The sequence below is a fragment of the Apostichopus japonicus genome, chromosome 9, assembly GCF_037975245.1.
Source record: "Apostichopus japonicus isolate 1M-3 chromosome 9, ASM3797524v1, whole genome shotgun sequence".
Taxonomy (NCBI): Eukaryota; Metazoa; Echinodermata; class Holothuroidea; order Aspidochirotida; family Stichopodidae; genus Apostichopus; species Apostichopus japonicus.
The window spans coordinates 14,402,501-14,415,247 of NC_092569.1; the positions used below are offsets into that span (position 1 = coordinate 14,402,501).

Consider the following 12,747-nt stretch of genomic DNA (forward strand, 5'->3'; position numbering starts at 1 on the left):
AAGCATTGGACGATTGTCCAGTTAATCAAGAACCTTACATCCTTGGATTAATCAAATACTTACCGGATGTTGCATTGGTGAGTTTCAAGACATTTATACATTATCCGACAAGCCATTATCTAAATGAGTGTAAGATATCTGTTATACCTGTTATTGACCATTTGTTGCGTGTCAGTGCGGTGTGTCTTTGTACGGAGGGGTGGGGTGTATGGATTAGAGGGACTAGTGAGGGAGTGGTGAAGGGGTTTTCCACTAACGATGGTCACACATGCGCCACACATATGAAAATCAATTAGATGGTATTAATATTTTTTCTTCAAAATCACTGTGATATATCTTATTCTCAAAAGTAAAATATTCAATTTAATTAGTCCATAGTCTATTCATCCCTTAGACATAACGTCTACCAGGCGCAGAAGCAGGGGTGTGCTGGAGTGATTAATACCCACACCTATTTCAACCCAGACGAAAATAATTCTCAGTAGTTATTAGCAAACCCTTGTGTTATATACCAAGTTAACAGATAAGAAGCGTATGAATACCTAACAATAATTGCACAATTTTGCGTCAAACGATCTGCTTTCTTTCTGACGAATGACCTCACAATCTCGGGATCAAATCCCCTCATTGAGTCTGTTTAGGAGTGTTAGCTCAGTGGTTAACGCCGGTGCCTTTCAATCATAAGGTCCCGAGTTCGAGTCACTCCAAGATTAATGTATGTCGTCCAGTTACAGAGTTGTTGACAATTGACAATTCATAATCATGGACGTTAAATATTGAATGTAAGAGACTGACTTCGGTCAGCTTGCGGCTTTGATAAGCCAATGAGGCTTCTCCGCGAGTTCCTGCTTGCAGGAGGATCTAAAATACATACAAAACATACATTGTACTCGTATGCTAGCATACATTCCTATCATATCATATTATACTCGGCCCCTGGATTTGTACTCAAAATTTATAACACACAGTTTCTCAAGCAAAATCAACATTAATGATATTATCCGACGACTTTATCTACATCAACGTCAAGTTGATTTATAATCGGACACTCGAATTGTGGTTTAAATTAATACGATACAGCAATGTATACAATATAACTTCAAGATGACATGGGTATACCTAACGTTGTAAGCGGAATTGAGCTGAATTTGTGTTAGTGCTATACAATGCTACATACTTGCTGTGGGTCCGATCTCGTATTCACATTCCAGCATAGTTCCATTATGCACTCTACTCGCCCTCGTAGGTTTGTACGCCGCCTATACTGGTACTCGGCGGGTCATATTGAAAATGTAATATATTAGTTACTTCTGCAAGTCATATACCGTTGAAATCGTTACACAACGCTGCAAACTGGCCTTCATATTCACAATGACTCCCTTAAGCAGTAACTGGTCTCTCTCATATGATGAATTTTATTATCAAGTTTCTTCGACAGTATTCCCAAGATGGGCTAGTAACTATATTCGTCTAACAAAAAAAATTATTCGAACAGCTATAAACTCACGCTAAGTAATTGAAAAAAATCTCATCAGAGAGCACCGTTTCTGTAGTATAGGCGGGCAATATGCCATAAAAATGGTTTTGATAAACGATAATCGTCCTCTCCGATTTAATGAACAAGGGACTTTGCCAACAAGGTAGAAACTAAAAAAAAAATGAAAAAATAATATTTGTTTACTTATTATTAAAAGCAGTCACGTATTATGTTTCCAGTTTGGTGCAACAAATACCTCAAAAAAGAGAGGGACATTACTAGAAAGCACTGACGCTTTGACCGTGAAATGGATGTGTTACTACTTGTCAAATGTGAAAAGGAATAGAATGCTTCAATGACCGCAATCGCGGATTAGTGCTAGAGTAATGATAAGTTCGGTTATTAGTCATAACCCAAATCCGGGAAACTAAGGATGCGAACACATTTACCTCTCAAACTTCTATTAACCTTTCCATTCGCTTCAATCCCCTTCATCATCAAACAGCAAGGTGGTAACGACTGATTAAACATCATGGAAGTAACTTAGATCTTGCGAAGTTCATTTAGAATGTTTTTAAAGTTAAAGATATCTAACATGCGAGAATATCCTATGCACACATCTAATGATGTACAAATCTCTCATGCATATGTCCTTTCAAAACCTATTTTCTTCATGTATTTACAGGCGCTGCTAAACCGTTGTCATAAAAGAAGTTATTCACATAGCGGATCGCACAGGGTGAGTTCCTTACTGAAAAAAACGTATTCCTCTTAAAACCATATTGGCCAACCAGTAGAACGCAATGGGGTGGGGTGTGGTGTAATATGCAAATTTGTTTTCATAATCTGTGCAGTTGCATTTGAGATGCAAATTACTCTTCGATCACAAAAATCACATTTTACACGACTTTAGTGATAATTATTTATATATTATATACATAATATATAATAATATACATCATACGTAACTTGCTTACTACCGGTATTATCTTTCCCAACCGTACAGAAGGAATTTGATTTTCGTTATCTGAGATGTACACAGGAAGAGCAAAGCAAGTTTCGTCTCCCAGGAGAAGCTATTGAGCCACTCATCGTTCTTAACGTAAGTAGACATATAAAGAGTGTTAGCTCGGTGTTGTAGCAGTGTTAGCTCAGTGGTTAACGCCGGTGCCTTTCAATCATAAGGTCCCGAGTTCGAGATTAATGTATGTCGTCCAGTTACAGAGCTGTTGACAATTGATACTTCACGATCATGGACGTTAAATATGAATCTAAGAGACTGACTTCGGTCAGCTTGCGGCTTTGATAAGCCAATGATGGCTTCTTCGCGAGTTCCTACTTGCAGGAGGATATAAAATACATACATATACATGCTTAAAACACATATCGAAAAGGTTGATACGTACACTGTGACGTCATGTTTTATTTGGCTCAGATCTTCCCATGACCTAACTTCCTCACCGTTGATGTTAATCTTGTTATATTTACTTCGGGAAATGAATAATATGGAAAATTAAACTAATTATAATGAAATTGGAAATCATTCGATAAGGTCAATTGTGTAATTTTATTTCTTAAGAATATGGCTTATATTTATAACAATATTTCCCATTACAGTGTTTTATATTATTGGGTCATGTTACAAAACGTAAAGAAATAATCCTTAGTTTTCGTGCTCCCAATTATCCACCATTTGTTAGCCGTTATTTTTCTTCAAAAAAAAAGGACATTCTGGGGCTGGCAGGGGGGGGGGGGCGAGGTACAACATGGTGAAACTCATAGCATCAGGGTATACAAGATTGGACATTCAGAGCAGATATTGATCTAGAAATTTATTTTGACAACATCATCAAATTCATAGTCATATGATGAACCCAAGATGTTCAAAACAATTATTGATCAGCTCTTATTTGCAATGAAGGTGCTAGATTTCATGGTCATCCAAAATATAAACAATATAAATGAGTTCATTCACCGAATATCATCAAATCGTTCTGAACACAGAAAATACATATTCTTGATCTCTTTTATCATTAATTGCTCTATACCTCTATATAAAACTATAAACTTGAGGAAGGTTTTTTCCTTCTATTTTATCACAGACAATGGTGAAACATAACCGTATTGATCTTCTCTCACACCCAGTCTGTGTTAATTACCTGCATATGAAATGGTAAGCTACAAGAAGCGATGTTAAAATTCGGTCATTTCATCCGAAACGTCATCATTATCATCTTCAATTTCCTCTTCTGTTTTTCATTCTTCTCACCTTTCAAACTTCTTCAGATTTCTTTTTAATTAATGAAAGGTAATCATAGGTTAGAATTGACGACAAACTCTACTCTACATGCGTGGGTATTCCTCTGGGGTACATAAGGGGAAAGAAAAACATCATGTTTGTCCTTGAATCGAAAATAAATTGTAATAGAATTGCCTGAAAATATGTAAAAATTAATCAATTAAGAGGGAAGGACGACATAATTACGTAAAATTTATTTGAAATGTTATTTAAAAGGTTATAGTTATTATGCGCACGTACATTGCGTGACATTTACATGACGCATGACATATATTCCTGTTCGACCAGGCGCGTAGCCAAGGGGGGAGCCGCCCCCCCCCCCCCTTGAGCATATTTTTTATTTTAGTTTTTATGTTTTTATGATATCGCTAGTAATTTCAAAAGAGAAAATGCTAAGATGCAACTTAAAAAGCCTGGGAAGTTCCATTTCCAGCGATATGGGAGGCATTTACAGCCAAAATTTTCCCTTGTACGCTTCGCGCCAAATATGGTGGCGCTACGCTTAGATAGTTTGCAATGCCGTATCTACGGCTCTGATAGTTTGCCTACATTGTCGCCCCTCCCTTGACAAATTCCTGGCTACGTGCCTGTGTCTGACATGTTACTCATAATACCATAAATTGTTTAGCTAGAAATACGTACCGTTGTGTTTTAACAATCATTATTATGTATTAGGTGTTCTTATGTTAATGTATATGTGATGTAGCCTACAGTATAACATCTCACATGACACATCAAGGCGTACACTTTATCAGTCGGGAATGTAAACAATACAAGAGGAAGTCTTGGCCAAGTCGTTTGTAACAACTCTTTTCATTTGCAACTGTACATGGCTCAGAGTCCGTTTCTGCCTACCACGAATGTGCTTCCCCCACACCAAATAAATATTGGAAAATAGCATTGAGAAAAAGAAAAGTACACTATATGCTGTTCTTATATGGTCTTTTTCTTCATATTGTTTCCTACAACAACAAACAACTTTTATTTCGAACTGTCGACTATTTTATTACTGAGTTTCGTCTGTGTACGCCACCTTTCGACTTTTTCTGACTTTTATTTCAACATTTTGACTTTCAATATATCCTGCAATAGATATGATGCGGGTATTTCAACTTAATCCTTGATATTGGAAGTTGACATTTGATCTTTTATGGGAAATAGTGTTGATTTTGAAACTTTCCCGATCACTTTTCATGAAGTGTTAATTTCCTCTTGTTTGTTCCTTATAAAAAGCTCAGTTGACACAGTGTAGGTGGACTAATTTCGATGAAAGGTATCATTTACTGTTGGCCAAGCAAAAGCTATTAAACTGAAATGCAAAGGGGTCTCCAGGATCCTTAGTAAAATAATTTATTCGACATGGATACGCTATACGCTAGGGAAAAACCCCAATCTTCAACCCTAACTCCCCCCCCCCCCCCACAAGTTCATTATAATATTGTTCAACTATAAAAAAAAAATATATATATATATATATAAAGTATTGTATGCTAGCCTGGGTTAGCTCCATTAAATCATAGAATAAATAAGAGAAGAACGTTTATTGAGATTGTTTTTTATGTCATATAAAACAATAAATAGTCTCATTTGAACAGCAAAACGCTGTGTCGGTCATTTTTATCAATTAAACATACGGATGTTTCCAACTTTCCTGAGCATGCGGTCGACCTTGTGTTGTGCACGTCAGTGATCAAACGTTGATATTTACCGAATGTCACTGATCCCCCATTGTATTACTTCTGCAAGTTGATGGGCTTTCATTTTTCTGATGAAACAATGAAAAGCTGCCATTACTGGAATGTCAGTTGGTACAGCTTGATGCCTCTTCGTCTATTATTTTATATTTATTTATATTCTATTTAAAATTAAATTATAATCCATGAACAATATATAGTTATAGCTTTAATCTGTCATTTATCAAAACCTTTGTGTTTGGAAATTATAACTCTCTTGGATTTTATGATGAAATGCAATTGACGAAATAAAGGAGGTTGATGTAAAGGTAAAACGGTTTTCTTCAATTCTCAAAATTTCCTCGACCAGAAACCAGTGATATTCAAAACACCCAGTATGCCAGATTATTTTTACTTATTATTGTTATTTGCTACTTGTGACGTTCTTGTTCGTTGTATATTGTGAATATTTATTATCTTTAGTTGATATTTCATATAATTGAGTTATACATTCTGCTTCTTTGTTTGTGTTGATGTCTTATATTAGCCGTATTACCTTCCCAACACCCTCCCTATCATTCGGGTATACATTACGTACACTTACGTACGTACGTTCGTCCGTTCGTTCGTTCGTTAATTTATACATCATATTTCCCATATAGTCTTGATATAAGCCGTTTGTTTATTTCGACAGGCATACGTATGGTCGGTTTGTCCACGTGACCACCATGGGTGTTTATCTGTTGTTCGTGGCCTCCTTGACTGTCTTCATCTGGATAATCGATCCTCATCCTCTCCCTACATCCACACAGCAAACAAACAAAACCATCTCCAGCAGCGACGAGTTCCGTATGTCTACAGCTTCTCCATTTCATCTTAGAGTGTCAGAGGTGAGAATCCAAGCAGAAAGAACGTGTTTTATGTAGAGAGGAACCAAAAGAGATTTTAACAGTTTCCTTCCCTTGTCCTCCCTTCACATATTTCCGACCCACCCCCTCCCCACCCCCTTCATCTCCCTCTCTCTTCCCCAATCTCCACCTTTAATTCTGATATGAAGAAAATGTACTGCAGTGCCTATAAATATAAGATCCGTTTAGATCATAATTTAGATTTCCTGTATGAAAGCAAATGTTTTTCGAAATATGTGTAATGTTACAGTTATATTTAATGTAACAAGCCGCATTTAGACTGTTAGCTACCACTAGGTGGAATTCAACACTTGAAAGGATTTCCCCATCCATCCTTCCCATCGGCCCAACCCCTATCCTCGGCCCTTTACGACATGAAATTTGTAAATTATACGCCAATATTCTCAAATTAATTATGCATCCTAACTATTCTGATTTCGTTAAGTTTTACATTTTGCCATAAATTTTGAATTCTGTCAGAATAGAATATTTGATTTCTTATTACCCCTGAACTAGATTAAAATTTCCAGTTTTATGAATATGCATAGTTTTGCTTATATAAAGCATCCAATTATCCTCGCAAATATCCAATAGAAAATGTTCTTCTTTGTGACGCATACATGCCAAGGAATTGGAATCATCCTTTGTTCATAGAAATGCACGTTCCATCGGATATACTTTTAACATTATGCCTAACTGTGAACACATTTTTATTATAGTATGTAAAGATGTTAACGCACAATTTGAATCGCAAAAAATAACTTGTAGATTAATCTATACGATTAAACTTTTTCCTTTCACATTTAATTCCTTCAACTAGTTTACAAAATTTCAAATGTTCATCGTCTGGTTCATCGCAGTATTTTCAACGTTAAACATCTTAAAGGAAGTTGTACAATTTCTACATCAGGTAATTTAATATAATATTCATTTTTTTATATATATATATTTGAATTAGAAGAACGTGCAATATAAACTAGAAAAAAAAAACATTCGTCTTATATATGTCACATAGATTAGCAGCACCCACAAAGAGACAAAAATGTTCTTTATTTGAGAGATATTAAAGACAAACGACATGTCAGGTAGTCGCCTTCCTGTCTTACGCGTGACGTAATATATAAATTCCCCTTAGTTACATGTTAATTTTATTTGCCCTGCTATTTTTCCAGCAAGTGAAAAATAATTGTTTGTATTTTTAATAATGTTGGTAGATTTAAGAGATGTTCAGAACTTTACTGGATTATTCAGTTTAGTACATGAATGGTTAGAGTATCGCTCACTATGTCCTTTTTTGCAGATGGCTCTTTTTAGCTTCATCACCCCCCCCCCCACCCTTCCCTCTAAACAAACAAATGGAAAAGGTAAACAACCATTTTGAGAAAATGAAACTCAAAAACCTTATACCTACCATAACTGCATACATGTTTTATTGCATTTTGGTAATGTCCTCACAATACATACTTTGTGTGGTGTTATACCTTTATTAATTATGCAAAAACATGTATTTCTTTAATTTCGGGTAAGTTAGTAAATTTAGAGGGGGATGACCTCCTTATATGCAGCACCATTATGACACGAATTTCTTCAGGGAGACTACCGAACACATACATGGGTTATATGTTTCTCTCTCTACCTCTCTCCACTTATTTATCTCCATCTCTCTGTCTGCAGCGACAAAAGTACCTTACCGAATTTACCAACATCTTTGAGTGGGTTCTATACATTACATCCCTCACGTTTGTAGGGCCTTGTCTATTATCCTTCTCATTCGCCACACAGTGGCCCTGTGGTGCTGTAGCAGTGTTTCTCGCTTGGTTCAATTTTCTTCTATACTTACAGAGGTAAGTCAGTCATAATGTTATCCATACCATGATGAATGCACTAGATCAATGTTTCCCTAACTTTATCCCCCTCCCCACGAACCCCTGTGGATGTCAGAGTTGTCCACGAACCCACAACTTTTCGTACTCTAGTTTTGACGTTCAGAAAAGTCTCACGAACCCCCTGGGATGGACTCACGCAACCCTGGGGGTTCATGCACCCCAGTTAGGGGACCCCTGCACTAGACTGTGAAAATAAATGCGAGGAAGACGGTAAGACTGGGACTTATGTACCTCGGTACCGCTGTCACCCCCTCTATTACAGTTCAATCCTTTTCAAATATATGAGAACAGAAATAAAGATCTTTCTGTTGCCATAGTTTACATCTTGCTAATGAGATTGCGTTGACTTGTAATTGGCGGTACTTAAAGGATACCGTTAATATTACTTTACATCTTTCTATGTGTCTTTGAGATATTGGGGAGGTCTGACTTAACATGACGTGATCATCAAATTCATATTTCCATTATATTTTCTTATTGTCTGTATGGTTAATCTTATAATATGATATCAAGTGGTGTTTCACATTTGTTGATTGTTAAACATTTCCACCATTTTGAATCCATCACGTGACCAATTATTTCTCCCTTCATCCAATAAGATTCGATATCTTCGGTATTTACGTTGTGATGTTTCTGGAGATACTCAGGACGCTATGCCAAGTACTTGTGGTCTTCTCCATCCTCATCATAGCATTCGCCCTTACTTTCCACATCTTACTCCCTCATGAGGTAAGACCACTGCATATATATCTATACTCTATGGAGTGTTGGCTCAGTGGTTAACGCCGATGCCTCCAATCATAAGGTCCCCGGTGCGAGTCACTCCAAGATTAATGTATGTCGTCCAGTTACAGAGTTGTTGACAATTGGCAATTCATAATCATGGACGTTAGATATGAATGTAAGAGACTGACTTCGGTCAGCTTGCGGCTTTGATAAGCCAATGAGGCTTCTTAGCGAGTTCCTGCTTGCAGTAGGATCTAAAATACACTTGGCTTATTTTGAATTTGTTATCTCCATAGATTTCGCTTTTCGTTGTAAAATTTCGTTTTCTGATATATCTTACACATAACATATATATTGTAAACACAAAATGTTAACGATTACTTTATGTCAATGGTTAAATAATGAGCAAAAATAGATTGACACGAGTGTGCCAAGGAAATACATGGCCTGTGCATGAAGAAACCTCATAGGACAGTAGGCCTACCCATTACCCATTGAAATAGCTCAACTCCATAGGACGTTAGGCCTACCTATATTACCGAGTAATCTAGCCCACTCTTAGCCTCACACCCTTTACATCTTTCCTTACTAGGGCGACATGACACAAGGTGCCTTAGTTGTCAAATACACCATAATTTCCATGTATAATGTATATATTGTATACCCCATAATTAGGTCTTACATTACATTAGAAGATTGAAACCAACCCCCTTCTTCAAGGTGTACAAACTTGATTTGTTGAATCCATGTTGTGTAAAGTGTACCCATCATGCAGCACACGTGGTCGATACTGAAGTCATTTTCATCATCCCCCAACCACCACCACCATTCACCCCCCCCCCCATTCCCATCCAGTAGGCCTAGTCAACCAGATTATCCAATATAGAGGTAAAATGATATTTGTCTAAGGGCACTCCAAGTCAAGGGATCTCCGCCAACTCTTTCAGGCAAGCGGTGTTAAACTTTTATCATATTTATTTATTTCGTGTTGTGCCTGCAAAACGTAATAAGGACGAGGGTATAATTATGTAAAGTTCCCCCCCCCCCCCCACCACCTCTAAATGTTAATATTTACGTCATTGGTATCATGTCTTCCCCCATACAGGAAAACAACGCCCACAGTACACCGATAGCTTCACTGCTAAGAGTGGGTATGCCCTTCCTCCTGGGTGAGCTGGATTTCGTCAATTCATTCATTGAACCGAGCACCGATAATGATCCTTTCACCTTACCTTATCCGATTCTTACCTTCATCTTTCTGTTTGGGCTGGTGTTACTCTTACCAATACTCTTAATTAATCTCTTGGTAAGTAAACTTCATTTCGTTTTCTTTTTGTTCACTTTACTGTTCACCTTAAATCGTCTTCATTTTTTTTTTAATTTTCAAACTGTTGAACGTCCCTCATGTGATAGTTTTGTATAAATTTGTAAAATTAAGTTATCAAATAAATGTTAAGAAAAGTTAAATTCCATTTTTGGTTGTTGATGTTATGACCTAATATGATCGTTAATCTTTGACGTTCAAAATATCCTGATCTTTTCAAAGAAGAGCATAAAGTTGTCTTCTTTAAATCACCTCACTGGCACCAAGATATAAAAATCCAATTAAATGTCTTATTAATACTGTGACAATAACATTCATGGCGACGGCTGAAAACTATCTCGCGCGGCAATATTTCGAGATGATTTGGGGGGGGGGGGGCAGTAGCATGCTTAAAAACAGTCCAATTGGGCCATATTATATACCAACACTTTTTACAGGGTCTACTTTTGACCCCCTTCCAAGACTTGCATAGAAACATGTCACAATGCCTATATGATTCTACCTTACATTAACCTAGATTTATACGATGCCCCTACAGTCTGTAAGTGGCATTCTGTCGAGTACACAAAATGCACAATGTTGTGCTTTGTTGAAACTAACAGTAAACATATGAACTACATTAAATACTTGTATCACATTTATATATAGGCTCTACAATGTTAGTGTATCACATTTTATGATCGCAACATTTTTTTATCTATTTTTTATTATATTGCTCTACCTCACCAATGAACGAAAGTCCAATTCGAATCCACACAATTTGGTAACATATCCCTTTCTAATTATAAACTTTACGTGAGTAACGCAAATGTATAAATATGTTATTACATCTACAGGACACATGAAATTGTGCATCATATTCATCATCAACGACAGTAAAGTTAATGATAAATTAACCATCATTTATTTACTCTCTTACAATATAGATTGGTTTGGCAGTCGGTGACATCGCATCGATGCAGCGGAACGCACAATTGAAACGACTGGCCATGCAAGTCGAACTGCACTCTGATTTAGAACAAAAGTTACCCAATAGCATTCTGAAAGCAGGAGACAAAGAGAGGTATACAATACAGAGTAACTGTGCAAAGTTCTACCTTGTACAGGTGAGTAGCATTCAAGAAATTATACAAGGGTTCGACGAAAAGCGGTCTAGAATTCGGAACTAAAATGATTTAACACCCAGTCGTTTTGAGTGTGTTGCAATAACCGTTCTTAAAGAATGGAACTTCATTCATTCATTATTGACAATTTTCATTTTATACTTTACGACTATAGTTGCAGGGATTGAATTGTCATGAAGTCACTTCACGAAGAAGAGAAACGTTATACATTAGGTTAAGCGGGCTGCACACTGTCAGAGAGAACTCTATCCGACTCAAAACGACTTTGTGTCCAATTTTGGGATAGTCGCCAAGTCCCGTCATCGTACAGCTAATCCCCCACCCACCCACCCACCAACTCACCCACATACACACACGCAAACACACAAATTACCCTAAACTACCGTGTTCAGTAAAAGACTGGTGCACATTTGGACGAATTACAAACTTCCTTTGTAAATAGTAGCATTGCTTGAAAAATGGGTACACTACACGACAGTCGCGATTGGCAATCTACAAAACGATACATGTTGCCTTCCTCCATATCGCCCCCTCCCCGCCCGACTGAAGCCGACGCGACATCAAACTGGCTGCATTTTAGGTCAGTTGACGCAGGTCTTCCATGGCCCTACTTTACACGATTTTTCACGTTTTAAGGGTGGAGTCGAAGTGGGTCGTGTTCATGCGGGCGGAATATGGCCTGTTTAGCTAAAAGTGCAGTTAAGTTAACAACAATTACATGTTCAAAACAAATTTTTCAATTTGATGACCAAAATTTCATTTTAAATATTAAAACTGCTAAACAAACTGTATTTTAGTATATATTTTTTAATACTTTGATTAATATTCTTTTCTGTAGTTATGGGAGAAGCTGAGACCGGCTAGATCAGGGGTTGAGTCAGCATATGGAAACACCTCTGAGACTGAAGATGAGATACAGGGGGATCCACAACTAGCTGCTCTGAAAGTCGAGCTAAACCATCAAAAGAGAAGGTACAACAAATTTGTCGAAGTAAAAGTTCTCGCATGTATTGATTTCAAGACGATTTGGTGGTCATTGTTGTATAAAGATATTACATTACTGAACCAAGTGTCGCGGTGCGGCGTAAATTACACGTGGAATTTATGTTTACACACACGTGGATTTGTGTAACAAACTCCTAGCTCGCTTTATGTACATGTAGGCCTATGCTAGGTTACACACTGATATGAAATGGTATATGGTTGTGAGTTTTGTCTTATTTTGAGATCATATAACTTCCTTAAGGTAAATAAAGTGGCACGTCTAGACCTTTCGATCTGGATTTTATGTTAAATTATTATTGTCCTCAGACCATTACAGTACTGTTCT

At 37.0% G+C, this 12,747-nt stretch overlaps 1 protein-coding gene across 1 annotated transcript in view; it reads left to right on the forward strand.

Annotated features, from left to right (window-relative positions):
• Positions 1-12,747, forward strand: part of LOC139974468 (transient receptor potential cation channel subfamily A member 1-like) — a 61,487-nt gene that overhangs the window by 45,083 nt on the left and 3,657 nt on the right. The window contains exons 14-24 of the mRNA XM_071981643.1: positions 1-77; positions 2,163-2,216; positions 2,484-2,579; positions 3,580-3,650; positions 6,144-6,339; positions 7,178-7,267; positions 8,032-8,201; positions 8,843-8,972; positions 10,075-10,275; positions 11,220-11,399; positions 12,256-12,389. The exon at positions 1-77 is cut by the window's left edge and continues 8 nt beyond it. Coding sequence (XP_071837744.1) covers positions 1-77; positions 2,163-2,216; positions 2,484-2,579; positions 3,580-3,650; positions 6,144-6,339; positions 7,178-7,267; positions 8,032-8,201; positions 8,843-8,972; positions 10,075-10,275; positions 11,220-11,399; positions 12,256-12,389 — 1,399 coding nt within the window. The remainder of the gene's footprint in view (positions 78-2,162; positions 2,217-2,483; positions 2,580-3,579; positions 3,651-6,143; positions 6,340-7,177; positions 7,268-8,031; positions 8,202-8,842; positions 8,973-10,074; positions 10,276-11,219; positions 11,400-12,255; positions 12,390-12,747) is intronic.